Consider the following 25,955-nt stretch of genomic DNA (forward strand, 5'->3'; position numbering starts at 1 on the left):
CCTTTTTAGGACAGATTAAAATAAAGTTGTTTCTAGGGTTGGACTCTGGAATTTTGCAAAAGAGGTATGACTTTTAATCGATCGCAGACTTTGTTTAAATTTCGATTTTTAAAATGACAAGGGAGTCTAGGGTTATGGAATACCAACAAGAAAGTGAAGCTGAGACCTCTACCAGATAAGCTGTGATTTTATTAAATAGTGGAGCAGACGCTGAGCTAAATGGCGTACTCCTGCTCCTGTGTTCTACATGAGACCTAGTGTTGGCCAAGAAGCACAGGGTGGCAAATGGATGAGAGCTGATGACAAGCAGGTATGACAATTCAAACAGGCAGCAGCATTTTGTTTCAACCTTTGTACAAAAGCTTGTGCATTTATTCAGGTAGCTTTGTGTGAGTAAGTTAACTTTTCAATATTTTTAGTAAAATATATCTGGAGTGGAGGAGTTTTGATTTGCAAATTAGCCAAAATAAGTTAACCATGGACTAAAAAACTGAAGGAACCATGGATGCTGTAAATCAGGAACAAAAACAAGTTGCTAGAAAAGCTCAGCAGGTCTGGCAGCACTGAAGAAAAATCAGCGTTGATGGTTCAGACCTGAGGAAGGGTCACCGGTCCTGAGACATTAGCATCTATGAAGAAAACTGAGTTGCCAGACCTGCTGAGTTTCAGCAACTTCTGTTTTTGTTCCTAAGTTAAACTTGGAATTGTCTGGTGTGTACTACAGACAAGAAAAATTCTCCAAAGATGAGCTGGGCATTTTTTTTTGCCCCCATAACAATTTCTTTGTGAAAGAATATTGCAGTTTATTGATATCACAAGAAGTATCTCCAATAAAATGTTTACATAACTTTTGTAAATAGTATTAATTAATCTGTTTACATTTTGCAAAAATAGCATAACCGTGGATGCTGGAAGTCAAAAAAACAAAATACATACCAGGTCTAGGTGAGCATTTTAATCTTTTAATACTCCTAGTTGTCCAGCAGAGGGACAGCCCTCCACTGAAAGGAGCTTCAGCTTTGGACTCGTCGAGTCTCTGCAATAGCATTTTACCATAGTTCCAAGATAACTAAAATGTCTGATACCATTTCTCTCGCTAACGTCTGAAGGAGGACGGAGGCTCCGAAAGTTTGTATTTTCAAGTAAACCTGTTGTGTGATTTCTGACTTTGTCCACCCCAGTCCAACACCCTCCGTATCACGACTAAATTTTATGATAACGGCTTTGAGATTGGAGCCGTGTAATCAACTCTACAGCGTGCGTTTTTGTTCTGCAACGTCAACCGGTTATCAAATACAGTCATTAATGTACCTCCTCTTCCTGAAAGCTTACAAGCTGCTTGTCTCCAAAGGTTCCAGTTTCTCTGCATCGAAAACGCGACGGAATGTTTTTAACAGCCAAAAAGCCCAAAGAAAGATTACTCGGCAGCGTTTGGGACACTTCTTTTTCGGATGCAGAGAAACATCGATCCGGAACCTCGCTGAATCCTATTTTCCACTTCAAGAAGATATTCCCGAAGAAATTTCTGGCTCACCCTCCCTCCACCCCCGAAGATTTTTTTAAGGAATTGGCCAGAAATCACGTATACTTGCTGCCTCTCAAACAGCAGGGAGAGCGAGGCCTGCACTGAACTGACGACTTTGTGCCTGGCTCAGCATCAGATACTCAAATGTATCTTTCCCGCTTCCTTACAAAAGATGGCTGCTTCGCGCAGCTTGTAAAGCGAGCATTCCCCATTTATATGCCTGCACTGTAGTTTTATTAGTGGGTTCTACTGGGCTAACCACGATGTGGTTACAGGCTTTAGCTAATTGCACAATGATCATCTGTCTAATTATGCTATTTTGTAGATAAAAGTTATCCGCAAGTCCCATTTCATCGTCTACAGCCGAGTTCTATTTTTACAATAGTCCCTGTTGTGTCCACGAGCTACACGTAGCCATTTTGCGCGTTCAAGTATACCGGCTGTCAGTAACAACACCTCATTAAACTTGCCCCTTTCAGCCCTGCAAATGTGTTCAGGTAGTTAATTATCTGTTGAAGACGTGAAGGTAGCCGCTAGCCGCCCCTTGAGTAATGCATCCAGATCTTCACTATTCGGTTGTGTAAAATAAATGTTGCCCTAAATTGGCATCCTCTGGTTCTTGATCCTTTCACATTTTCACGTTTGCACAGACCCCTTTACGGTGATAAACCACCGCCGTCCGTGTTGGTTGACCTAGTGACAATGAAGGAATGTTGATTTGTTTTCAAGTTAGAAGCTTGTATGACTGGGAGAGGAAGGAGGAGGATATGTGTGCAATTGAGTCCATTTTTAGCACCTTCAGTACAGCGGTAGAGTGACAGGGTGTGGGAAGGGTTACTCTTCATGAAACTGGTTTAGTTGTAACTTTAATTGCTAGAATCCATGGGCCAAGACAGTGCGAAAGCCATGTCATCAGGAGCGTCTAGGTATCAACAGCGACCACACATTCCAGTCAACAATCCCCTCAGCATTGACCATGTCAAGCCACTTAAGAATTCTATATGTTTCAATGAGATCACCTCTTGTTCTGAACTCAAGGTATAGACAACACAGCCAGAAGCATAACTTCAGCCAAACTTTCAGAAATAAAAGGCTTCTGAACTTCTAAGCTCAATGAACCATTTAGTTTCCTTTTAACATTTTTAATAGAGTAGTTTTAATTCCAAAAGAAAGTGAATGCTTCAATCCACTCTTTCCTAACATTAAAAATTAATTGTCAACCTGTGGATCTCCATATGTACATCAGGCATATGAGAAAACTTTGTTGTCACTGAGTGCAAGTTAAACTCAGGTCATTGCACACCATTACAAGATTCTTATCTCTATGCAAAACAGCCAGTTAGCAAATACTATTTTCAGGTAATATAGATGATCTGACTTGGTTCTAAGACAACAAAGTCAGTAAAATTCACATGGCTTGGTCATTTTCACCCAAATCAAAAACAAGAATGAAGGATGACAGGGTCAAGCAAATATTACCAAAGTAACATAATTTTGGTAATAATCTAAAAAATACTCAGTACCTTTTGTTTTAGAAGCTCAGTTATAAAGCCTTAGTCAAACTGCACAATGCTGTACTTATGCTTTTTGATTACTTTCTAAATTCAAAGGGTTGCACTAAGCAGGTTTAATGAGCTTACCACCATGGTGGAATATTAAACTACTTTTATATGCAGAGTAACACTCTTCCGATCCCTGTGGTATTTCCTAAACTGATTCTGTTAGGCTCCAGGCTTATGCCACAAAACAGTTACTTACTAATAGGATCACAGCAGGCCAGGCAGCATCAGAGGAGCAGGAAAGCTGACATTTTGGGTTGGGATCCTTCTTGGTCCTGATCCAAAATGTAAGCTTTCTTGCTCCTCTGATGCTGCCTGGCCTGCTGTGTTCCTCCAGCTCCACACTGTTATCTCTGACTCCAGCATCAGCAGTTCTTGCTATCTCTGAGTTACTTACTAATGTTTTAAAGCTGTACTAATCCAAATATATTTTCTCAGTCTTAAAATAATTAATGTAATAAATGTCTTGATGGCATTCAGAAGATGTAAACATATCATCAAAATGACAATGTATTGACATCAATTTATCATGCCATTAAATGTTTGGTTGCAAGTTTGAAAACTTAAGTCGTTGCAATGATACTGAAAAGGCCTTTTGGATCATTGTGCCTGCACCAGCTCATTAAACAAGCCCCATTACTACATGCCAATCTCCTGCTTCTTTTTACCCCAAACCTTGCTTGTTATTTTTATTCAAGTAATCGTCCGATGTTCTCTTGAATGCCTCAACTGAACCTGCCTCCACAACAACTCTAGGCAGTGCATTCCATACCCTAACTGCTCACTGTGTGAAGACATTTTTCCTCATTTTGCTCTTCCCTGTTCCTTTTACAAGAGGGAACACTTTCTCCCTATTTACTCTACCCAGCCCAGTCATGATTATGGCAACTTCTATCTTAGCTTTCTTCTTTTGTGGAAACATAAAAACAGAGCAGAAATAGGCCATTTAGCTCTTCAATCCTGCTTGGCTATTCAATATGATCAGGTCTGATCATCCAACTTTGTCCCTGATTCCACTTTATCCCTAATCCTTTGATCTTTTTAGCCCTAATAACTATGTCTAATTTCTTCTTAAAAACCTTCAGTATTTTGGCCTCAACCACATCAACAGAAGAGAATTCCGCAGTCCTACCACACTCTGGGTGAAGAAATTTCTCCTTATTTCAGTCCTAATTGGCTTACCCTGTATCCTTAGACAGTGACTGCAGGTTCTAGGTTCAGTGGTCAGCAGCAACATCTTTCCTGCATTTACCCCCTCTGGGTCTTTTGGAATTTTATGGGTTTCTTGAAATCTTCCTTCATTTTTTCTAAACTCCAGTGAATACAGCCCGAACCTATCCAGCCTGTCTTCATACTTCAGACATGCCATCCCAGGAATCAGTCTGATAAACCTTTGTTGCTTTCTCTCCATAGGCAGAACATCCTTCCTCGGGTAAGGAGGGAAAAATTACAACCAGTACTCCAGGTTTTGGCCTCATCAAGACCCTATACAATTGCAACAAATCATCCTGCTCTTGTACTTGAATCATTTTGCAATGAAGGCCAACATACCATTTACTTTCCTCACCATCTCTGCACCTGCATGCCTACTTTCAGCGACTGGTATACAAGGACACTGAGGTCTTGTAACATTCAGATAATAATCCACCTTCCCGTTTTTGTTACCAAAGTTGATTAACTCACATTTATCCACACTTTACTCCAATTGCCGTGCATTTGCCTACTCACTCAACCTGTCCAAATTGCACTGAAGCATCTCTGCATCCTCCTCACAGTTCACCCTCCCACCCAGTTTTTGTCATCTGGAAACTTGGAGACGTTATATTTAGCTCCCTCATCTAATCATTAATTAAGTTCCCCAAGGTGAACAGTTCTAATTTCTTCACTCTATTCCTGCAACTGTAATCCCATCACTTTGCAGAAAAATAGAAACAAAAGATATCATTGAGCAACATGAAGAAATATGAAGAGGCAGCAAGGTAAATGGAGAGAATTCCAATAGTTCAGAACGAAGCGAATGAGGCAGAGCTTCCGAAGGTGGAGTGATTAAAATTACGGTATGTAAGAGCCCTGAAATAAGATGAACACACGTATCTCAGAGTGTTGTGAGCAAGAGAAATGAAGGTCACAGACATGGAAGGATTGGTAAACAGGGGCAAGAATTTTAAAATCAAGTTGCTCTGTAACTGGCTGCAAATGTAGGTCAATGAGCACGGTACAAGATTTGAAAGGAACACAGTGCGAGTTAGGTTAGACTTTTTGGTTGATCTCAAGCTTACTAAGAGTAAAGTGTGGGAATAATCAAATGTGGAGGTAATGAAGGCAGTGCTGATGTGGATGTGTGGTTGAAAGGACGTTTTCAATGAACCGTGACACCAAATTTGTGACAGTCTGGTCTGGGGTCAGACAGTTACCACAGCGAGGGGTAGAATCATTTGAAAAAAAAACACAGAAAATGCTGGGACAACTTAGTTCTGGCAGCACCAGTGGAGAGAGAAACAATCTAATGTTTTGAATCCAGTGTGACTTCTTCAGCAGAGGGATGCAGCCTGTAGATATGGTACACAGTTTGGAATGAAAATTTTAAAAATAGTGGCTTCAGACTGGACAATATTTAATTGGCAGAAATTTCTGCTCATCCAGTTTTGGATGTTGGATATGTGCAATCTGATTTAATGTCTGAGACCAGCTGGACAAGTTGAGGTTTGCATGTTATTAGCCTACAGATGATGGGCAGAAAGGCAGCATTTAGGTGAGAACACAGTAGGAGAAGGAGTATGGAGGTGGTGGGTTTGACCCGTGAATTTGTTGGACGACGAAGAAGAACCAAGCCTCTCTGGCTATGGTTAGAGAATGGAATGAAGAATGGAGTTTTTTTTTTAAAAAATCCTTCCAAGTTTTTGTGTGTTGCTTTGATACTGTTATTTTTAATATGAGGTGAAAGGTGACATCATTCTGCCCAAACTAGGGGGTACGATTAAGCATTGGAGGCGGAACCTTTGAGCAGCGTGTTGTTTGCAGGAGGGGGGTTTGTTGAGGGCGGGTCTCTGCCGGACTCACTCGCTGATGGCGGCGCCTGGTGCTTGTCTCCCGGTTCGGGCTCCGCCTCCGGAGACTGTCAGTAGCTGGGTGGCCTGAAGGCGGGGGGAGAGGGAGGTAGCTAGCTGGAGAAAGATGCCGGGGCTGGTGGTGTTCGGGAGGCGCTGGTCCCTGGCGAGCGACGACCTGGTGTTTCCCGGGGCCTTCGAGCTGCTCCTGCGGGTTTTGTGGTGAGTAAGGGTCCCTCCCCCCCCCCCCCGGACCCCCATCCCTTGGCGCGGCGGCTCCTTCACTTCCAGCCTGAGGACCGTTTGTAGGTAGTCAGGGCAGGAGGCTGGAGGAATACAGCAAGCCAGGAGGAAAGGAGAAGTCGACGTTTCGGTTATTACCCTGCTTCAATACCTGAAGCGCTGACTGCTGTATTCTTCCAGACTCCTGCCTGTCTACCTTGGATTCCGGCCTCTGCAGGTTTTTTCTTTAAAACGGTCTTTGAAGGCTACTTCTACCTTTTTATTTAGGTCAAATTGTGACCTGGAGATCGCTCAGTCTTCAGAGAATGAAAATCTCAACGGGATTTACTGGCAGGGCCGCCCTTTTTGAGTTTGTAATATTGCAGTGTGGGGCAACGCGTATTACCCAATCCAGGAGTGTTATGAAGGGTTGACAGTTTCCAGCAGGGAACCAACACAATTGAAAACCATCATAACTCATAATGCATCTAGCGGATGAGAGGCAACCCAGTAACTTGCGTTTACCTAGCACCTTTAAATGTCTCGAAGTGTATTACAGCAGAGTTGTAAAGCAAAAAGTATTAGAAAGATTGGAACGTGAGAGTTAAAACTTTGTCGAAAAGGAAAGATTTGAAGGCTGTTTTAAAGACTGCGGAAGAAGTAAAACAGTTTTAAAACAGATTTAGGGAGCCACTTCCAGTCCCTGGGACTTAGGCTACTAATGGCTCTGGTCCCTGGCTAGTGATGACATGGTGTTTTCCAGGGCCTTTGAGCTGCTGCTGCGGGTTTTGTGGTGAGTGGTTGGAAGTAGAGGATGCATGGGAAATCAGACGTAGCTGGGTTTCATGAACTACAGTTTGGCAATTTCTTACTCAAGTCTGAGTTTTTAATTTCAGATGAAAAGTTGCAAGCCCGTATGATAGACAAAATGTAGCTTTTTGCAGATGCTAATTTTGCAAAATTCCTTTAAAAATTGGAAACACAATTTGTGGCAAATGTCTTTTTAAGAAAGTGCTGGCTTTTTCTCAGAACGATCTTGCACTAGGTGTATTTCGAGCTTTTTGTGCAGTCTTCCGTTTTGTTGCATGCATGATCAATGCTCAAATTCCACATCTGGTTGAGAAGAACTAACTGGCCACCTGACTTTGATATGCAAGTCAGGGCTGAAATGTTATGAAATAAAACAACAAATGTTGGAGACACAATGGATCAGACAGCATCTATGGAAAGAGAGCAAGCTAACGTTTTGAGTCAAGATGACTCTTCATCGGGACTCTTTGTTTCCAGTGTAGATTCCAGCATCTGCAATGAGTTGCTCCTGCTCTTAATGTTATAAAGCCTTTTTGTCAACAGTGTAGGACCAAGTTCTGAATTACCTGTGGATCATACAAAGACCCCTGATCCCTTGGGTCTTGTGACAGGTTGTTTAGCATCGTGAATCAGTTAACAATAAGAAATCAACTAGTTTAGTTTCTATAAATGTAGAAAATGTGGATTTTTGTACCTGAACTGGTGTTTACAGCATATTCTACTTTGTTGTCAGGTGCATGCTTTAGATAATGCATTGAAAGATCATGTGAACATATGAATTAGAACAGGAATAGGCCACTTGGATTATCAAGTTTGCTCCAACACTGAGTAAGATCATGGCTGATTTGATCACTCCACATTCCTGCCTTCCCCAATAAGCTTTTCACCCCGTGTTTATTAACAATCTATCTACAGCTGCCATAAAAATATTCAGGGACTCTGCTTGCATGACCTGTTGAGAAAAAGTTTGGTGGACATGTGACCCCTCTGAGAGGGGAAAATCTTGCTTTATGGAAATTGATGTCAAATTTCCCATATTGTAACATCAAGTACTTTCTTTGAAATGTAGTCAGTTTGCTGCATGTACGTTGGGTTATCCTGAGGACAATAAAATTGCTCCATAAATGCAACTATTTATTTTGCATTAAAGGTGATAACTGAAATCTGTGTTTTGAGAAGATTTGTAGCTCAGGTTACATCACACTTACATCCTGAAATCTCCGTCTTAGTAAACAATATATAAATTGTGCATTCATAGAAGAGGCATCAGTGTTGGCTCCTCTGGGATTGAAAGAAGTATCTTTGGATAATGAAACTTCAATAACAGCACTATCATCAAATAAAATTGGCTGTAATCTGCAAAATAATAACAACATGAACTGTAAGACATAGGGGCAAAAGTTGGCCATTTGGCCTGTAGACTATGCTGTGCCATTCAGTGAGATTATAGCTTATTGGAATTTCCTGCCTTATCTCCTTAACCCTTGATTTCCTAATTGATTAAAAAGCTTGTATCTCAGCCTTGAATATACTTAACAACCCATCTTCTGCAATCCTCTGTTGAAAAGAATTCGACTGATTTGATAACCTTAGAAGAAATGCCTTCTCATCTCAGTTTTAAATTGGTGAGTGCCTACACTAAGGTTATGCCCTCTAGATCTAGATTGTTCCATAACAGGGAAACAACTTTGCGTCTATCCTGTCATGCCCCCTGTGAATTTTGTATGTTTAAATAAACTCTCCTCTTATTCATTCAAACTCCAATCGGTGCAGACCCAACTTCTCATAAGAAAATCCCTCCATACCTGGAAATAACCTAGTGAACCTCTTTGGTCTGTCCCCTGTGTCAGTATCTCACTTCTTAGATAAGGGAACCAGAGCTCTTCGTGGTATTCCAGCTGACTAGTGCTTTGTATCATTTTAGTAAGGTCTCACTATATTTATGCTCCATTCCATTTGATATAAAGGTCAATATTCTATTTGCCACCACTTTTACCTGCTGAACCTGTATGCTAGCTTTTAGAGATTCACATTTGAGGATGTCGAAGTTCTGCTGTGCTGCAGCTTTCAGCAGTCTTTCCCTATTTAAGTTATATTCAGCCCATCTATTCTTGCTGCCAAAGTGTGTAACTCAGTTTTTCACATTATTTTCCATTTGCCAAGTTTGCCAACTCACCAAACCTGTCTCTAACCCTATGTAGATCCTTTATGTCATCCTGACATGTTGAGTTGCCTTCTATTTTTGTTATGCAATGATACGTTCACTTCCATCATTCATGTCATTTATATATTGTAAGTAGTTGTGGCCTCACTGGTTTACTTAACACTCTGGGTCTTCTCTCTCGCTCTCTTGTTTGCTCTCTTCCCCCTCACCCCCTTCCTCCTCTCCATCTCCCCATCTTCCCTACCTTCCCTTCACACCTCCCCACCTTTCCTTCCACACCTCTCTTCCGCCACTCCTCAAAAACGTTGCAATGGTCTCTGATTTCCAATGATTATTTGGTTCGTTTGATATGTAACTTCGATGGGGAAATATCCCTGTTGAACGATAACTATTTTTAATCACATGTTCAGACATGTTATGACTTAACTTTGGGACAGGTGGGACTCAAACCTAAATGGTTTAGTTCAGAGGTAGGGACTGTCATACTGCACCACAAAATTATAATTTTACTCATTTTATTGCAATGGGCCAGTTTAAGCATGTCTAATGATACTGACTCTGGGTGTGCCTGTTGATACTGACTTGGGGCATGTCTATTGCACTGACATGTTGGAAAGCTGACCAACTTTTTATGCCTTTTTATTTTGCAGGTTCATTGGAATCCTTACTTTGTACCTGACTCATAGAGGACAGTTCAACTGTAAAGGAGGAGGGTTCCTTCCCAGCTATCTTGTGGTCTTGATTGTTATTTTAGCTGCGATTATCTTAGTTCTTTCCATAATTGTTTATGTCAGTATGCAAGGTGAATATAAATCTGTTGTACTAAATAATTGTTCAGTCACTTCTTGGTGGGCGAGACTGCCTTTGTTGCTTGAACTAAAACTGTAAGCTGCAAATTATGTCGTGTCCAAAAACTGATGATAAATTTGTGGTTATCCGCCAAGGGCAATGTAAAGAATGTTTTTTGTTCCTTTATTCATTCATGGAATGAGGTTGTTGCTGGCCAGGCAGCATTTATTGTCCATCCCTAATTGCCCAGAGGGTAGTTTAGAGTCAACCACATTGTTGTGGGTCTGGAGTCACATTTAGCCCAGACTAGGTAAGGATGGCAGTTTCCTTCCCTAAAGGGTGTTAGTGAACTAGATGGGTTTTTCCTACAATTGGCAATCGATTCATGGTCAACATTAGACCCTTAATTCCCGATATTTATTGAAATCAAATTTCACCATCTGCTGAGGCGGGATTCAAACCCCGGTCCCCAGAACATTATGTGGTCTGTGGACTAACGATCCAGCGATAATATCAATGGGCCATCGCCTCCCGTATATGCGTGCCTTCACTATATGAGCCAAACTCCTAGAATTCCTTCCCTAATATCGCTGTGGTCATCCCGCTTCCAAATGAGCTGCAGCAGTTTAAGAAGGAACTCACCACCACCTTCTCAATAGGAATTAGTGCTGTGCTACAAATCCTTACCCAGCCAATGAAGCCCACAACCGCTGAAATAATTAAAACATAATTGAGTTGAGGTTCTGTGTAGAGAGTTTAAGTGACCATCTAAGTATGCCGTTGGTGACTGGGTGAACAAAGGTTCTCCCTGGTATAGTATTCATAAACATCAGCCAAAAGGTCTGTATTGACTTAGCAGATTTTTATCATGGAGCAGCAGTGACTCCGAAAAATCTCTGCTTTGTGCATACACCACACCTCCTATGTATGGGGCATACACACAAGTTTTCTTACCCTTCACTGTTTGCACTTCCATTGTCTTGGCCTTACCCTGAGGACTTCTGTTTTTAAACCTCTCTATCTTCCTTAAAAAATATCTTTGAATCCCATGTCTGGCCCCCTTTCTTGCTGGTGTTATTGCATGTCCCAAATTATATTAGTGACTGCACTCTAACTGTGAAACTCTTTGAAGGATTTAGAGATCATGAAAGGTGTGAAATTAATGCCTTTTTATCCTGCTTGTTTATTCTTCCTGGTTGTGACAACTGTTTTAAAATAATATTGCTTTCAAAGCATTTTAGGATGCTTGTTATTGGATTGGAGGAGAGAAAAATCCAGCTAGACGTCATACTCGTTTGTTATGCAGTGGGAAAAAGTGGTTGTGATAGTATTTGCATAGCTAGTAGACTTTCTTGTCAGCTCTCTGAGAGTCCAACGGTTGTCCATTCATTCCAAGCTGACACTCCCAGTGGAGTACTGAGGAAATACTACACTGTCAAAGTTGTCATCTTTAGGACAAGCCATTATACTGAGGCCCTGTTTAACTGTCAAGTGGGTATATTAGATATAAATTAGAAAACTATATGCTCAGAGAGGAAATTCAAATTCTCGAATCCTAAACCCAGCTGATCATAATAACACTATTACCAACATATCCTTCCTTAAAGGTATGACATCTAGCGTGAAAGAAAAACATTGAATTACCAAACTCTGCACACTCTTGGTTTTCTTCTTTACAGGAACGATCACCAAGCCAGGTCCAAGACAACATATCCCGGCTCTGATTTATATCCGTACTACTCTTTATATACCTGAACTGGTCTGGGCATTCTTGGGTGCTGTCTGGGTCAATGATGAAAGTCAGGGCTGTGCTCCCTCTGTTGTTGCCACAATTACTATAGCTGTCATTGCAAGGTAAGAAAGTAATTTCAGCCTATTATAAAAGTTAGCAAATGCTTAGTCTCAATATAATGATTTGTCTAAAATGAGGCACCTCTGACACTGCAGCACTCCCTCAGTACTGTATTAAGATCGTCAGTCTCAATTTTGTGCTCAAGTTTCAGGAGTTGAACTTGAATCCATGACCTTTAGATTCAGGCAAAAGTGCTATCTGCTGAGCCACAACTGAACTGTACAATTTAAGGAACAGATCTGGAATCAAGCAGTTCTTGTTTTTACAACAGTCAGGTTTGAGGTTTCATTACTAATCCTGGAAAAAAAATATCCTTTTCACAGTTGGGTTTTCTTATTCTTCACGGTGGTTGCTGTCTTAATTTTCTTCGACCCTCTGGGCAGAGCCAGACATTTAAACTACTTAGCAAGCACGGCCCGTGACTTGGAGAGCAGTGACTCAGTCCAAGCAAAGTCTATGGCATCACGGGTATGGGAGTGCAGATTGAAGCTGATGTGTTGCTGCGTTACAAAAGATACAAAAGACAACCGGGCTGCCTTTACAGACATCGCAGAACTCTTCTCTGCCTTTTTTCTCGTAAGTTGATTTTTTAAAAGTTTTTTTTAAATGGGAAACATGTCAAACCAAATGCCACAGACCATTTTGCTTTTAGTTGACATGGGAGTAAGAAGAAAAGTTTAAAAGTCAGGACTGTTCTTGCAAATAGGAGCAATTCATTTGCTAAGTAATTAATACTTCTGAAGACAAGTCTTGATGGATCAGAACCTGTTTCTCTCTACATAGGTGATGAGCTACTGAGTTTCTCTAGCACTTTTTATAACATCATCAACCCAAGGAAACCTAAACAGATAAATAAAAAGCAGGACACAACACTAGCGCTTCACCGGAGGCTCACTGATGATGTTACCTAGAATGGTGACGAAACGTCTGAAAACTAACCTTCCAGCTCAGCGAGCAAACTCACATCCAGAACTTTTTATAACTATCCTAAATACTCAGGTTGCTGAGCATTGTAGTTTATCTAGAGCTTTTGACATTCTTGATGTAAACTGTACCGAAGAACTTGTATTCATCTTTATTGTTTTTCTTAAGCTAGTTAAATATTTTTGAAAATTTAAAACTTGCTGAAATGTTTTCTGTCGCCTGGGAAGAGCTTCAGATTTGTTCTAAACCATAGGTAAAGTTCTTGCAATTGCTTCTAATCTCATTTCAAGAGAGAGCTGAATGCTTCCTGATCCAGTTAGAGATCATATTGTACGACAGTTGAGTGACTTTATGGATCACACTTGGTCCATGTATATCCTGGACTGGTTTTGATTAACTGAGGAGGTCTCGGAGGAATTTCCCAGACTTTCGTTTTCCAAAGCCAGCCCGTTTCTATTTTTGTCCTCTTCAAAGTGATTATGTAATGACAGGGAGACTGGACTGACATTTTCTTTGTCAATGTTGTAAGCTCTAGGACTGTTCATGTGCTCCCCATCCATCTATTCAAAATACCTAATTAGTGAAAGTTACCAATGTCAGACATGTAAATTTTAAAACAAAATTGTATTGTCTGGCCTAAACTTTACAGGAGAATGATCTCCATGACATTCTTGATTCTTTGCAGAAAGTCATGCTGCTAAAGCACAGGGAACAGGTGATCTTGGCAGGGCTGGGGTTATGGAGAGGAACTTGAGGTTTTTAGGATGTTCAATACAGACCCAGTTTCGTAGCCAATGTTTTACTTTAGTGCAGCACTCCTTTGCCCTGTTAGTTTCTTTTGGGTGTGACATGAGCGTCAAAACTAATGCCAAATAATGACAGTCTCCAGTTACAGAATCCAACCATTACCCCTTGACATTCAGTGTCATTATCATCATTGAATATCGCTCTCCTCTGTGCTCCCCCCCCCGACCCCATCTTGAAAAATAGAGTTACTGTTGACTAGAAACTGACTGGATTAGACGTATACATGCACGTCAGAGGCTAGGAGTTAGAAGGATAAGGCATGAGAACACCACCACCTGCAAATTCCCCCCCAAGTCTCTCGCCACCCTTGACTTCCTACTTTTGTTACTGAGTCCAATTCTAGAATCCCCTCCCTGACCACAGTGTGGGTGTACCTACATGACGTGGATGGCATTATTTCAAGAAAGTTGCTCGCCGCCACCTTCTGATGGGCAATAAATGTTGGCCCACATGACACACACGTTTTTCAAATAATCTTACTTTTCTAGATTCCTTTCTCTTGGGGAGAGATGAGGATGTATGTTTACAAACATGCAGTTGGAGTTTTAGATTTTACAGACAAATATTTACATCCTTACCACTGTTTTATCTCTCTGTGGGAAGGATACAGACCTGGTGCCTGGTGATATTGCTGCAGGACTGACTCTCCTGCATCAGGAGCAGGATAAGAAAGAGAAGTGGAGTGATCTGGAGGAGGTGGCTTGTACTCTGCCTCAACCACAATCTGTAAGTTCGCAGTTGAGAATTTTACATCTTATTGATCCAGCAGTGACTTTTTAATTTCTAAAGAATACTCAAGCTCCTTTTTTACAATTACTGGAATTGAATTATTAAACATACAAAAGATATGACTTTTTTCTGTTCCTTATCTTTAATACAGTCAGATTGACACTGCAGAAATCAATAAAGTGGCAGGAGAAATGGTTCTTTGCATCTCTCGGAAGGCTAACACTGATCACCAGCAGCACAATGTAACAGTATTTACAGCACAGAAACATACCACTCAGTCAACTGTCCGGTGTTGACGTTTATGCTTTGCACAACTCCCTTTCATCTCACTGCTCTGCTGCTTCCTCCCTCATGCTTATCTAGCCAGTCCTTTAAATGCATCTGTGCTTGTTGCCTCAGCTACGTGTCATAACCCTCTCCGCTTTCTTATCATTGTGCAAGCTATATCCCTTTTAAGAAGTTTTTGGGGGTGTTGACTCAGCAGCATTCCTTTTGCAATTTTGGGGCAGGAAGAAGCTCTTTGCTAACTACAGACAAGCTTTCAAACTTGTGGCTGCCATAATACTGATGGTGCTGTATTGGATTCTGGTTGGGGCTCAATGTTAACAATCAATAACCATAAATGTATCATGTATTGCCAATTGTTGCTTGCACTCCAGCAGTAGTCAGCCAATACCAAACATATAACTGTCTATGCATTAATTGCCAGAAACACTAGATTTCTGATCATTTTGCCACTTTGTACGCAATCACCCAAAAGTCACCCCATGCATGCCCCGTGCACACGTGTGCACACATGCATGCATATACACACACGTGCACCAAGAGGTAATGTTTCAGGCAGTTCTGGCTGACCAGAAAGCATCAGTATGAACATATCTGCAAGGGCTATCATGCAATAGTAGGTTACTCGTAAACTGCACGTTAGTAGATGCATTGATGGGTTACCCTATGACTGAAACCCAGGAGAGAAGCAGCTTGAGTCAGCTAGTTCCCTAGTCCATCACAGTCTCCTGGAATGGACATAAGAACCTAATTTCTGTTGGTTATGTCTTAATAAGTTACGTGTCTTGGCATCATCTGTTGTTTTTACTAGGCTGAAGAGCTGGATATAGAATTGGAGAACTCTGCTCACTACATGCAGTTTGCTGTTGCAGCATATGGATGGCCATTATACATCTTCAGTAACCCCCTAACTGGCATATGCAGGCTGAGCCATAACTGCATGTGGTAAGTCCTAATGGTTTTCAGTACTTACAACCTGCTCAGAATGGTCCTGAAGGTGCCTCCTTAGGTTGTGATAACCATGACTGTAATTATGACACCAAGTCCAATATTTTGCTCTGGGTAGTTTTCAAACCAGAGTCCCCACAATTTCTGCATTTATTGACAATTGAGCACATGATTTCTAGTGCTGTTTTGATTGAAATTCTTTCTTACAAGTAAAATATATTTTATGGTTACTAGTCTCTTTGTAGGATTGCAGAATGATTATAACATAGAAGGAGACCATTCGACCTGTTGTGTCCTGTCAGCTGTCTACAAGAGCAACTCAGCCAGTCTAACTCTTGCATCTTTTACCTGTAACCTGTAACCCTGGGAATCTTTTCTCCAGATATTTATCTGGATTCTCATTTGAAAGCCATGATTGTGTCTGCTTCCATCACACTTTCAGGCAGTGCATGTGGCAACAGATCCTAGCCACTCACTATGTAGAAAATGTTTTCTTCATGCTACCACGTGTTCTTTTGTCATTAACTTTGTACTGGTGTCCTCTGGTTCTCAGCTGTTCCACCAGTGGGGACAGTTTTATCAATGTCTACTCTGTCCATATCATATGTGACGGTATTCCCAGTCTTCTGGACAATTGTGCTGGGGTTCCAAATCCTCTCCAGACAGACAGGGATGGAGATGGAGTCGCAGATGCATGTGACAGTTGTCCTGAGATGAGTAATCTCACACAGGTACTATCTATCACCTTCCACAATCCTTTTGTAAACAGATACTGCTTTTTGATGGAAGCAACAAAATACCTGCTGCAGAATCCAGATTCTACTCTGTGTGATCGGTGTTTGTGTAAGTTCCTGCTAGATTCCAGTCACCTCTTTATTCCTTGCTTGGATTCTGTTCTCCTATATACCGCACTCTTACAATATTGGATCCCACTGGAATCATCTGGAATGCCTTGGATAGATTTACCGGCCCCAGTCCCTCTTGTGGCATGAGCCCAGGCTATAAGGACCAGAAGGGATGTTTACCCATTTGATATGAGGCAGAAGGTAGGCTTACTGTTGACGAACATTAAACAGGTTCACTCCATCTTTCTGGAAAGCAAACTACATTACAACTAAAGATATGAGGCATTGGGTTCCACTGAAGCGTAAGTTCACTTTGCTACTTTAGCTGAACACTGTTAACACAGAGAAAAATCACTAAGATGGGATTGAGGTTCACAAGGAAGAGGTATTAGAAATCCTACAGAGTGTGAAGATAGATAAGTCCCCTGGGCCGGATGGGATTTATCCTAGAATCCTCTAGGAGGCCAGGGAGGAGATTGCTGAGCCTTTGACATTGATCTTTAACTCGTCATTGTCTACAGGAATAGTCCCAGATGACTGGAGGATAGCAAATGTGGTTCCCCTGTTCAAGAAGGGGAGTAGAGACAACCCTGGTAATTATAGACCAGTGAGCCTTACCTCAGTTGTTGGTAAAGTGTTGGAAAAGGTTATAAGGAATAGGATTTATAATCATCTAGAAAAGAATAATTTGATTAGGGATAGTCAGCACGGTTTTGTGAAGGGTAGGTCGTGCCTCACAAACCTTATTGAGTTCTTTGAGAAGGTGACCAAACAGGTAGATGAGAGTAAACCGGTTGATGTGGTGTATATGGATTTCGGCAAGGCGTTCGATAAGGTTCCCCACCATTTTATTTTATTTTACAAAATGCGGAGGAATGGAATTGTGGGAGATATAGCAGTTTGGATCTGAAATTGGCTTGCTGAAAGAAGACAGAGGGTGGTAGTTGATGGGAAATGTTCATCCTGGAGACCAGTTACTAGTGGTGTACCGCAAGGGTCAGTGATGGGTCCACTGCTGTTTGTCGTTTTTATAAATGACCTGGATGAGGGCGTAGAAGGATGGGTTAGTAAATTTGCAGACGACGCTAAGGTCGGTGGAGTTGTGGATAGTGAAGAAGGATGCTGTAGGTTGCAGAGAGACATAGATAAGCTGCAGAGCTGGGCTGAGAGGTGGCAAATGGAGTTTAATGCAGACAAGTGTGAGGTGATGCACTTTGGTAGGAGTAACCGGAAGGCAAAGTACTGGGCTAGTGGTAAGATTCCTGGTAGTGTAACTGAGCGGAGAGATCTCGGTGTCCACATACACAGATCCTTGAAAGTTGCCACCCAGGTTGACAGGGCTGTTAAGAAGGCATATACAGTGTTTTAGCTTTTATTAATAGAGGGATCGAGTTCCGGAACCAAGAAGTTATGCTGCAGCTGTACAAAACTCTGGTGCGGCCGCACTTGGAGTATTGCCTACAGTTCTGGTCACCGCATCATAAGAAGGATATGGAAGCTTTGGAAAGGGTGCAGAGGAGATTTACTTGGATGTTGCCGGTATGGAGGGAAGGTGTTACGAGGAAAGGCTGAGGGACTTGAGGCTGTTTTCATTGGAGAAGAAGGTTGAGAGGTGACTTAATTGAAACATAAAATAATCAGAGAGTTGGATAGGGAGAACCTTTTTCCTAGGATGGTGATGGTGAGCATATGGGGGGCATAGCTTTAAATTGAGGGGTGAAAGATATAGGACAGATGTCAGAGGTAGTTTCTTTACTCAGAGTAGTAAGGGAATGGAGGCTTTGCCTGCAACGGTAGTAGATTTGCCAACTCTAGGTACATTTAAGTCGTCATTGGATGAGCATATGGACGTACATGGAATAGTGTAGGTTAGATGGACTTCAGATTGGTATGACAGGTCGGCACAACGTCAAGGGCCGAAGGGCCTGTACCGTGCTGTAATGTTCTATGTTCTATGTTCTATATGTGATTTTGAACAGCTGCATCAATGTTCTGTTCATTGAGGAAAGGAGTCTTTGGCAGTCAATCTTCATAATTGAGATCTCTCATCTCTGGAGCTGTGTGGAATGCTTCAAATTGGATACATTCCTTCAGTTGAGACCATATCAGTTCTTAGGCTTATAGAAAGCTTAGAATTCTGTATGTTTTAACTGCTTTCTCAGTCTGTCCTGCTGCCCGCAGTGATTTGTCCACATGTACCTCCAGTTTCTTTTGCTTCTGCATTCTATTTAGAATCACACCTTTCAGGTTATAGTCTTTCCAGGGCTGTTTATGGACCAAAAGAGAGATGATCTTGTGTAGGCCGAGGTGCTAAATGGGAGCTTTGCACTTGTTTTCACAACTGAAAAGGATGCTGCCTAGGGTGACCAAATGTAAGTTTCTTCTTAAAAAAACAACTTTCCCTTGACTATATGTACCATGAAACATCCTGCACTGGAATCTGATTGCTACATAAAACCACACTGAGGAAGTCCAGTTAGATCTGATTAGTCTGAAGCTGTTGAACAGTACTGGCTGCCAGGAAATTTAACTGCGAATGCAGCTACTGATGTGTACTAGTGATATTTTGCGGGGATTTGTTTTGGGGAAGGAAGGGAAACTCTGTTGGCTAAAATCCTGTCAGTAATGATGCTTTAACCTCACTCAGTTTTCAACACCAAAGAACATATGTGCAAGTTACAACTTCACACTGAGTTTGTTTGAATTGAAAGCAAGTTACTCATTTTATTGAGCAATGGTGTCAGGGTGAATTAGTCAGTCATAGCCTTTATTTATGGACATCAGGAATGGGAGAAGGTAATTAACCAAATCACGACTATTCTTTATCTAGGCATCCAGGTTCTAATTGCCTTAACACCTTTTGCAGAACAAAATGATAAGTCTTGATGTTTTCAAATGACCATTTTTGTCTAACCTTGTTCAACCTCAACGACTTTTGAAGGGGTGAGGGAAAGGCACGGGGAGAAAGAGGTCCAGACGCCCATTTTGGTTTGCATGAAGAACTGTGACTATTGCCGAGTGTTCATTATCTGGTTTGTAATCGCGATTACTTTAAAACTCGTGAAACGGGACTCAGCGGTTTAATGTCAGTTATTTCTCTCTCAAGTTGCAGAAGCCAATTTCCTGAACAGGACATAGTCGGTGGGGATCATGTGGGCTGCCATTTCACCTCCATGCTGCAAACTACAGGGCTGCAAAACCGGGATTTTATCTACATCAGTTTTCACAACAAGGTAACAACTGTCATGGGCAGGCTAAAAAAGAAAACTATCTACAGCATGGCATCTCTAAATTTGCAGCTTAACTACAATCAAAAGTGCTAAGGGGATGTCACATACTCTTGGAGGGGCAGAGCTGATGGAGCACTGCGCTGTGGAGGGGCAGTGCTGAAGAGATGCTATGATATGGAAGTGCAGAACTTCAGATGAGATAGCCATCATTAAATGTCCTGTTCAGTTTCCTTAGAACAAAAACTTTTTTTTTAAGGATCTCCTGTTGAAGGACAGATTTATCTGGCAACCCTTTAATTACTACTTGTGGGAGCTTGTATACAAATTGGTCATATTTACCGTGTTATTGCCGTTTACTGTGCTATCAAAGTAATCCATTGGATGTAAAATGCAATGTGATGTTCTGGTGGGAGAACAAGCTCTTAAGAATACAAACTTGTTCTTGTGTTTTTTTTAATTGTGGTTTGCAAATATTTTCTGTTTCTAGAACAATTGGCATTAGTGCGTAGAAAGGAACTAATAAATTGAAGGTTTTGCAAAGCTAGCAGTACATGTAATTACAAAGATCATTCGTGTGCTAGAATCACGTGTTCTTTCCTTTATTTCAGTAGCTCAAATCTTCCAAAACACAACAACCTGCTTCAGCATGTGAGAGCAATTGAGATGCCTACCTATGGTACTATCATTAATCTCAAGAGGCAGGGTGACACTTTTGCTGTTCTCCATTTTGTGGGGCTTTTTTCGTTTTCTGTAAACATTGAGAGTGAAAGACACAGCTGAGTAATAGTGAGCTATTTTCAAAAACTAAGTCAGAATGATTTGTGGCTGTTCTAAATCTCGGATATTGTCTTATTTTCACCCCATTTGGTGCAGATTTACGAAATTCCGTTTTACGTGGCACTGGATCACAAAAAGGAGGCTGTGGTGGTGGCTGTGAGAGGAACTCTTTCACTCGAGGTTAGTCTTCCCTCAGCTCTATAACACAGTCGGTCAGTTTAACTTAGTGCTGGAGAAGCTTCTAGAGATGATGATTGACCGCAAAATTAATTGTGTTTTCTCTTAACTGTGGTTTTATTGTGTTTTTGTTTCTGCTGAGATAGGAGGGTTGATGAGGGTAACAAAATCAAATTACAGGAGAAAGCATCTGAAGTCCCTACTGTCTCTCTGAGGGAGAAACTCAGCAGGTCTGGCAGCGTCTGTGGAGAGAGAAACAGCACAGCGAATTTTGTACTTCAGTAATAGGGCAAAGATTGCAAAAGCCTGGAAGTTACATTACACCATCACAAAACACTGGTTCAACCACAACTGGATTATTATGTCTTTAGAGAAGTTGTGAAGACATTAAAGGGAGTACAGAGAAGATTCATAAGAATGGTCCTAGGGATGAGGAGCTTTAGATTAGATTCCCTACAGTGTGGAAACAGGCCCTTTGGCCCAACAAGTCCACACCACCCCTTGAAGCATCCCACCCAGACCCATCCCTCTATAACCCACACAACCCCTGAACACCACGGGCAATTTAGCATGGCCGATCCACCTAACCTGCACACCTTGGGACTGTGGGAGGAAACCGGGGCACCCAGAGGAAACCCACGCAGACACGGGGAGAATGTGCAAACTCCACACAGACAATCGCCTGAGGCTGGAATCGAACCCAGGTCCCTGGCGCTATGAGGCTGCAGTGCTAACCACTGAGGCACCCACACGGGAGATGTTGATAGTTTGGAAAACCCGGGACTGTATTTCTTTGAAAAGATTAGGAGGTTCACTGAAAGTATTCAAAATCATGAGTGATTTGGACAGAGCACACAAGGCGAGTAACTGTTGGTGGAAGGATAGAAAACTGGAAGACATTGATTTAGGGTAATTGGTAAAAGAAACAACACCTGATATGAGAAATTTTTTGGCACAGTGAGCAATTAGGATCTGTATACGTTGTTCTAGAGTGTGGTAAAGGCAGATTATATCCAAGTTTCCTTTAAAAGGGAATTCGGTTATTATTTGGAAAGAAAGAATGTGCAGAGTTACAATGGTGGTGCTGTAACCTAAGTGAATTACTGTTCCATAAACTAACACTTGCACGAAGTGTCAGTGGGCTACCTTCTGGGCTGTAATTATGCAAAACAAAACAGGCTATATTTTTCAGCACGGTTACCAGCAAAGGGCAGTCAGAATCCACCTGAACTTGTGTGTAAGGAGAAGAGAGCTGTGAATGCTGGAAATCAGAAATAAAACAAAAACAAGAGATTGTTGGAAAAACACCGCACCTCTGGCAGCATCTATGGACAGAAATTGAGTTAACATTTTAGGTCCATTGACCCTTCTTCAGAACAGGGAGTCAATCACGGTACTTCCTAAACGGCTACTGAGAGAGCCACACAGACTGCATTGGACAAAAAGCAACTCTTGAGTTCACATATGCAATTTGTAAGGAAATATTGCTAACTCTGATCCAAATGCTGAGGCGCCGGCTTGGTCTGCTCCCACTGGTAACGCTGTCTTGGCCCATCCATCCATCCATCTGCCTGTCTGTCTGTCCCACTCCATTGTTGAATCTGCCCTTGCACAAACCAGAGTTGTTCATGCAAAATGGTGAGCATCAAGACTAACTTTCAGAAGTGTCTAGGCCCGAAACGTCAGTCTTCCTGCTCCTCTGATGCTGCTTGGCCTGCTGTGTTCATCCAGCTGTACACCTTGTAACTCAGATTCTCCAGCATCTGCAGTTCCAACTATCTCTGAAGACTGACTGGCACCTGTGTTTGTAAGTAGGGCATGTAAGTGCTGATTTTGCTAGTTCTGACAGTTTAAATGTACAAGTTCTTAAAAGCCCTGGTTGCCTTAGAAAGGATTTTATCGGTGTTGTTGTAGTAATTAATTGCACCACTAGATGTCTCCTTGAAGCAATAGGCCAGATTTTGTGTTGCTTCTTTGTGGCACCAAGGCTGAATAATGCTGGGAATTGAAAAATGAACCAATCACCTCTGCTTTCTCTCATTGGTTCTTCATTTTTCAAATCTGCATTTGTGAGATGTTGGTGTTACTGGCTAGGCCAGTGTTTTATTAATTTCCGGCATCTGCAAATTTGTGTTTTTCTTTTTGAAAATCCCTAATTACCCTGGAAGGGAATGGTGAGCTCCCTCCTTAAATTGCTGCAGCTCTTGTGGTTTATGGACGCCCACAGGATTTCCAGGATTTTAGCCCAGCAACAGTGAAGAAATGGTTATATGGTTCCAAGTCAGGATGGCATGTTGCTTCAGGGTGAACTTGCAAACGGTGGCTTTCCTCCATATCTTGTTCTTCAAGGTGTTAGAGGTCGTAGATTTGGAATGTGGTGTCACAGAAGCCTTGGTGAGTTACTGCAGTGTGTTTTCTGGATAATGCCCACTGCTGCCATTAGGATCCCTGGTGAAGGGAGTGAGGGTTGGACATGGTGAATGGGTTTCCAGTCAAACAGGTTGCTTTGCTCCAGACAATGCTGAGCTTTTTGAGTGTTTTGAATTTGCACTCATCCAGACAAATGGGGAATATTACATTGTACTCCTGAGTCCGTCTTGTGGCGAGTGGACAGCCACTGGGGAGTCAACAGTGAGCTTCTCACTGCAGAATGTCTTGCTTCAGACCTATTTTATGTAGCCATAGAGTTTAAATGCTGGTCCAGTTCAGCTTCTGGTCATTAGTAACAGCCAGGATGTTGATAATAGAATGATCCAATGACGATAATGCCATTGAATGTCAAGGGACATTGGGTAGATTCTCTCTTGTTGAAAATGGTCATAGTTTGGCATACATATAGTGTGGATGATTCTTGTCCTTACCCACATCCTTTCCTAGTTGAGACTGTAAGAAAATGATATGTTTTAAGCTGGTTGCAGAATCTCCAACTAAGGCTGATCTCACTGGGGTTGTGTTGTCAACAAGACAAACACATCCACCCAAGAGTTCGAGATGGGGGATTTCAAGTCAGTAATAGTCTTGCTTTACTATTTGATCACCATTGCAATCTGAGATACATTACAGCTAGAGAAATCCTCAAAACCCTAAATTGTACAATACTCTGCATCTAAATAGTATTATTAACTCGTGTTTTGAGGTTCTTCACTAGAATGAACACATCCAAGAAATGCCACCAAACCAAAGTAGGTGATTAAAAACTTGGTCAAAGAAGTTGATTTTCAGGAGTGTCTTCAAGGAGCAGGGTTAGGGCGGGGTGGGGGAAAATTTACAGAATTCAAGAGTTAAGACCCCAGGCAAATGAAGGCTTGGCTACCAAAGGTGGAGCGGTAGAAGTTGGGCTAGTGTGAGAGATCAGAGTTGGAGGAGCTCAGAGACTGAGAGACGTTACAGAGGTAGGACAGACAAGGTTATGGAGGAATTTGAAAATGTCTTAAAATTGATTTTTTAAAATTCAGAGGAACTTCAAAGCAGTGACTGAATAACATCAAGAAAGAAAATACTGATTGCTTAGGTAAAGAGTTTGGTCCAGAAAGTGCTTTGAAAAGATTGATCAACTTGGTGTGCACACACTATTATCAAACCTGGCACTTTCCTGATCTGATTTCATTGGTTCCTGAATGGACAATTATCAACTGAAGCATTAGGGTCATAATGATCCCAACTAATGGTAATACTGACAAATCTGATCACAGAGCGAAACCTAGCCCGTAAGTTTTCTTTTTACAATTTAGTTACCATGGTGTTCAGTCATTCATCATATACATTAGATGCTGCCAAAATACTTTTCTAAAAGAGCATCAAAGTTTATTACACAAAAAAGGAGTAAAAGCACTATTTTAAAATACAGAAACTATTTTAAAAAGCCTTATTATAAATATCTGAAATAAAGATTCAACCCCTGCCGTCCACGACAATGTTACAGATTCTCAAACCTCCATGAGGGATCGCCTTATTTCCACTTTATAATTCCTTAATATGTTGACACACTGTTCTTGGTTTCTTTAGTTCACAGTTCTTCATGAGACTTTTAAATAAATTGCTAGCACAGCTCATGTATTCCTTCACCACCCCTTCCACAGTCTTTCATTTCTGCAGATTTCTCATACTGACATAAACCACTCAGGACTCTTCTCCCGCTCTGATGGTTCTGGAGGTCACTAAGCTAACAGCACCTTTTTGCTGCTGACCTGTTCCCTCAGGCAGAAACCTGTATGGTCTCTGAAAGAAACCTTTTGGATGGTTCTGTCTTTCCAAAAGAGCTGGTTTCTACCTTTTGTTTCTACGTTTTCCCTCCTTGAGTCATAGGACGCCTTACTGCTGGGCAATGACCTTTTTGTTACTGTCATCAAATCTTTCGTTTTCTAAAGCACTGAACTATTCACTTCTCGGGGGTTTTTTTTAAAAGCCTTACTTATTTGCATGTAAACATATTTACAGCCACTCTAGCTCAGTTCAAAACTGAAACTAAAACTCTGCCCTTCTTAACATACTCCACACAGATATACCAATTATTAAAAATTATTATGCTTGTTTCTGTCAACTTTGTAGGAGCCAAATTTCCACTAATAAAAAGCAGATTAAAATATTTTCACTTATTGTTGTGACATGTGGGCGCCAAGTTGATAGTGCATGAACTGAATAAAGTTTATGAAATCATGAGGGGCATAGGTAGGGTGAATAGACCAGGTCTTTTCCCCCTGGGGTGGGGGAGTCCAACACTAGACGGCATAGGTTTAAGGTGAGAGGGGAAAGGTTTAAAAGGGACCTAAAGGGCAACTTTTTCACATGGTGGTGCATTTATGAAATGAGCTGCCAGAGGAAGTGGTGGAGGCTGGTACAGTTACAACATTTAAAAGGCATCTGGATGGGTATATGAATAGGAAGGGTTTAGAGGGATATGGGCCAAATGCTGGCAAATGGGACTAGATTTATTAGGGTATCTGGTTGGCAGGGATGAGTTGACCCGAAGGATCTGTTTTTGTATAGTACATCTCAATGACTATGACTTTATGACCTTAATCTTTCTCCATCCAGTAATTCCTGTCTGCTATCCATGCTTACATCTATTAATTAACCTACAGGATGCTCTAACGGATTTGAGTGCAGATCGTGAGACATTGAATGTAGATTGTGTGACAGGAGAATCTTTGGCACATAAGGTGAGTGTACAACTCCTCCTCTTCAAGTTTGTAAGTACTTAGAATTACCAGAGTGAGGGACCACATGAAAACTGAGAGATACACACTTAGTCTCAGCATTTACATT

The 25,955-nt window shown here is 41.5% G+C and overlaps 1 protein-coding gene across 2 annotated transcripts in view; it reads left to right on the forward strand.

Moving 5' to 3' along the window:
• Positions 1-6,128: 6,128 nt before the first annotated feature.
• daglb (diacylglycerol lipase, beta) overlaps positions 6,129-25,955 on the forward strand; it is a 32,595-nt gene continuing 12,768 nt past the window's right edge. The window contains exons 1-9 of one of the 2 annotated variants that reach the window (XM_048552112.2): positions 6,129-6,353; positions 9,978-10,129; positions 11,796-11,970; positions 12,292-12,544; positions 14,303-14,425; positions 15,525-15,658; positions 19,613-19,739; positions 20,610-20,693; positions 25,772-25,849. In XM_048552112.2, coding sequence (XP_048408069.1) covers positions 6,259-6,353; positions 9,978-10,129; positions 11,796-11,970; positions 12,292-12,544; positions 14,303-14,425; positions 15,525-15,658; positions 19,613-19,739; positions 20,610-20,693; positions 25,772-25,849 — 1,221 coding nt within the window. In that variant the 5' untranslated portion in view covers positions 6,129-6,258. Of the gene's footprint in view, positions 6,354-6,469; positions 7,147-9,977; positions 10,130-11,795; positions 11,971-12,291; positions 12,545-14,302; positions 14,426-15,524; positions 15,659-19,612; positions 19,740-20,609; positions 20,694-25,771; positions 25,850-25,955 lie in introns of those variants that run through there. The other variant, XM_059654062.1, reaches the window with a different exon arrangement.

Source organism: Stegostoma tigrinum, chromosome 23 (assembly GCF_030684315.1).
Source record: "Stegostoma tigrinum isolate sSteTig4 chromosome 23, sSteTig4.hap1, whole genome shotgun sequence".
In the NCBI taxonomy this organism is placed as follows: domain Eukaryota; kingdom Metazoa; phylum Chordata; class Chondrichthyes; order Orectolobiformes; family Stegostomatidae; genus Stegostoma; species Stegostoma tigrinum.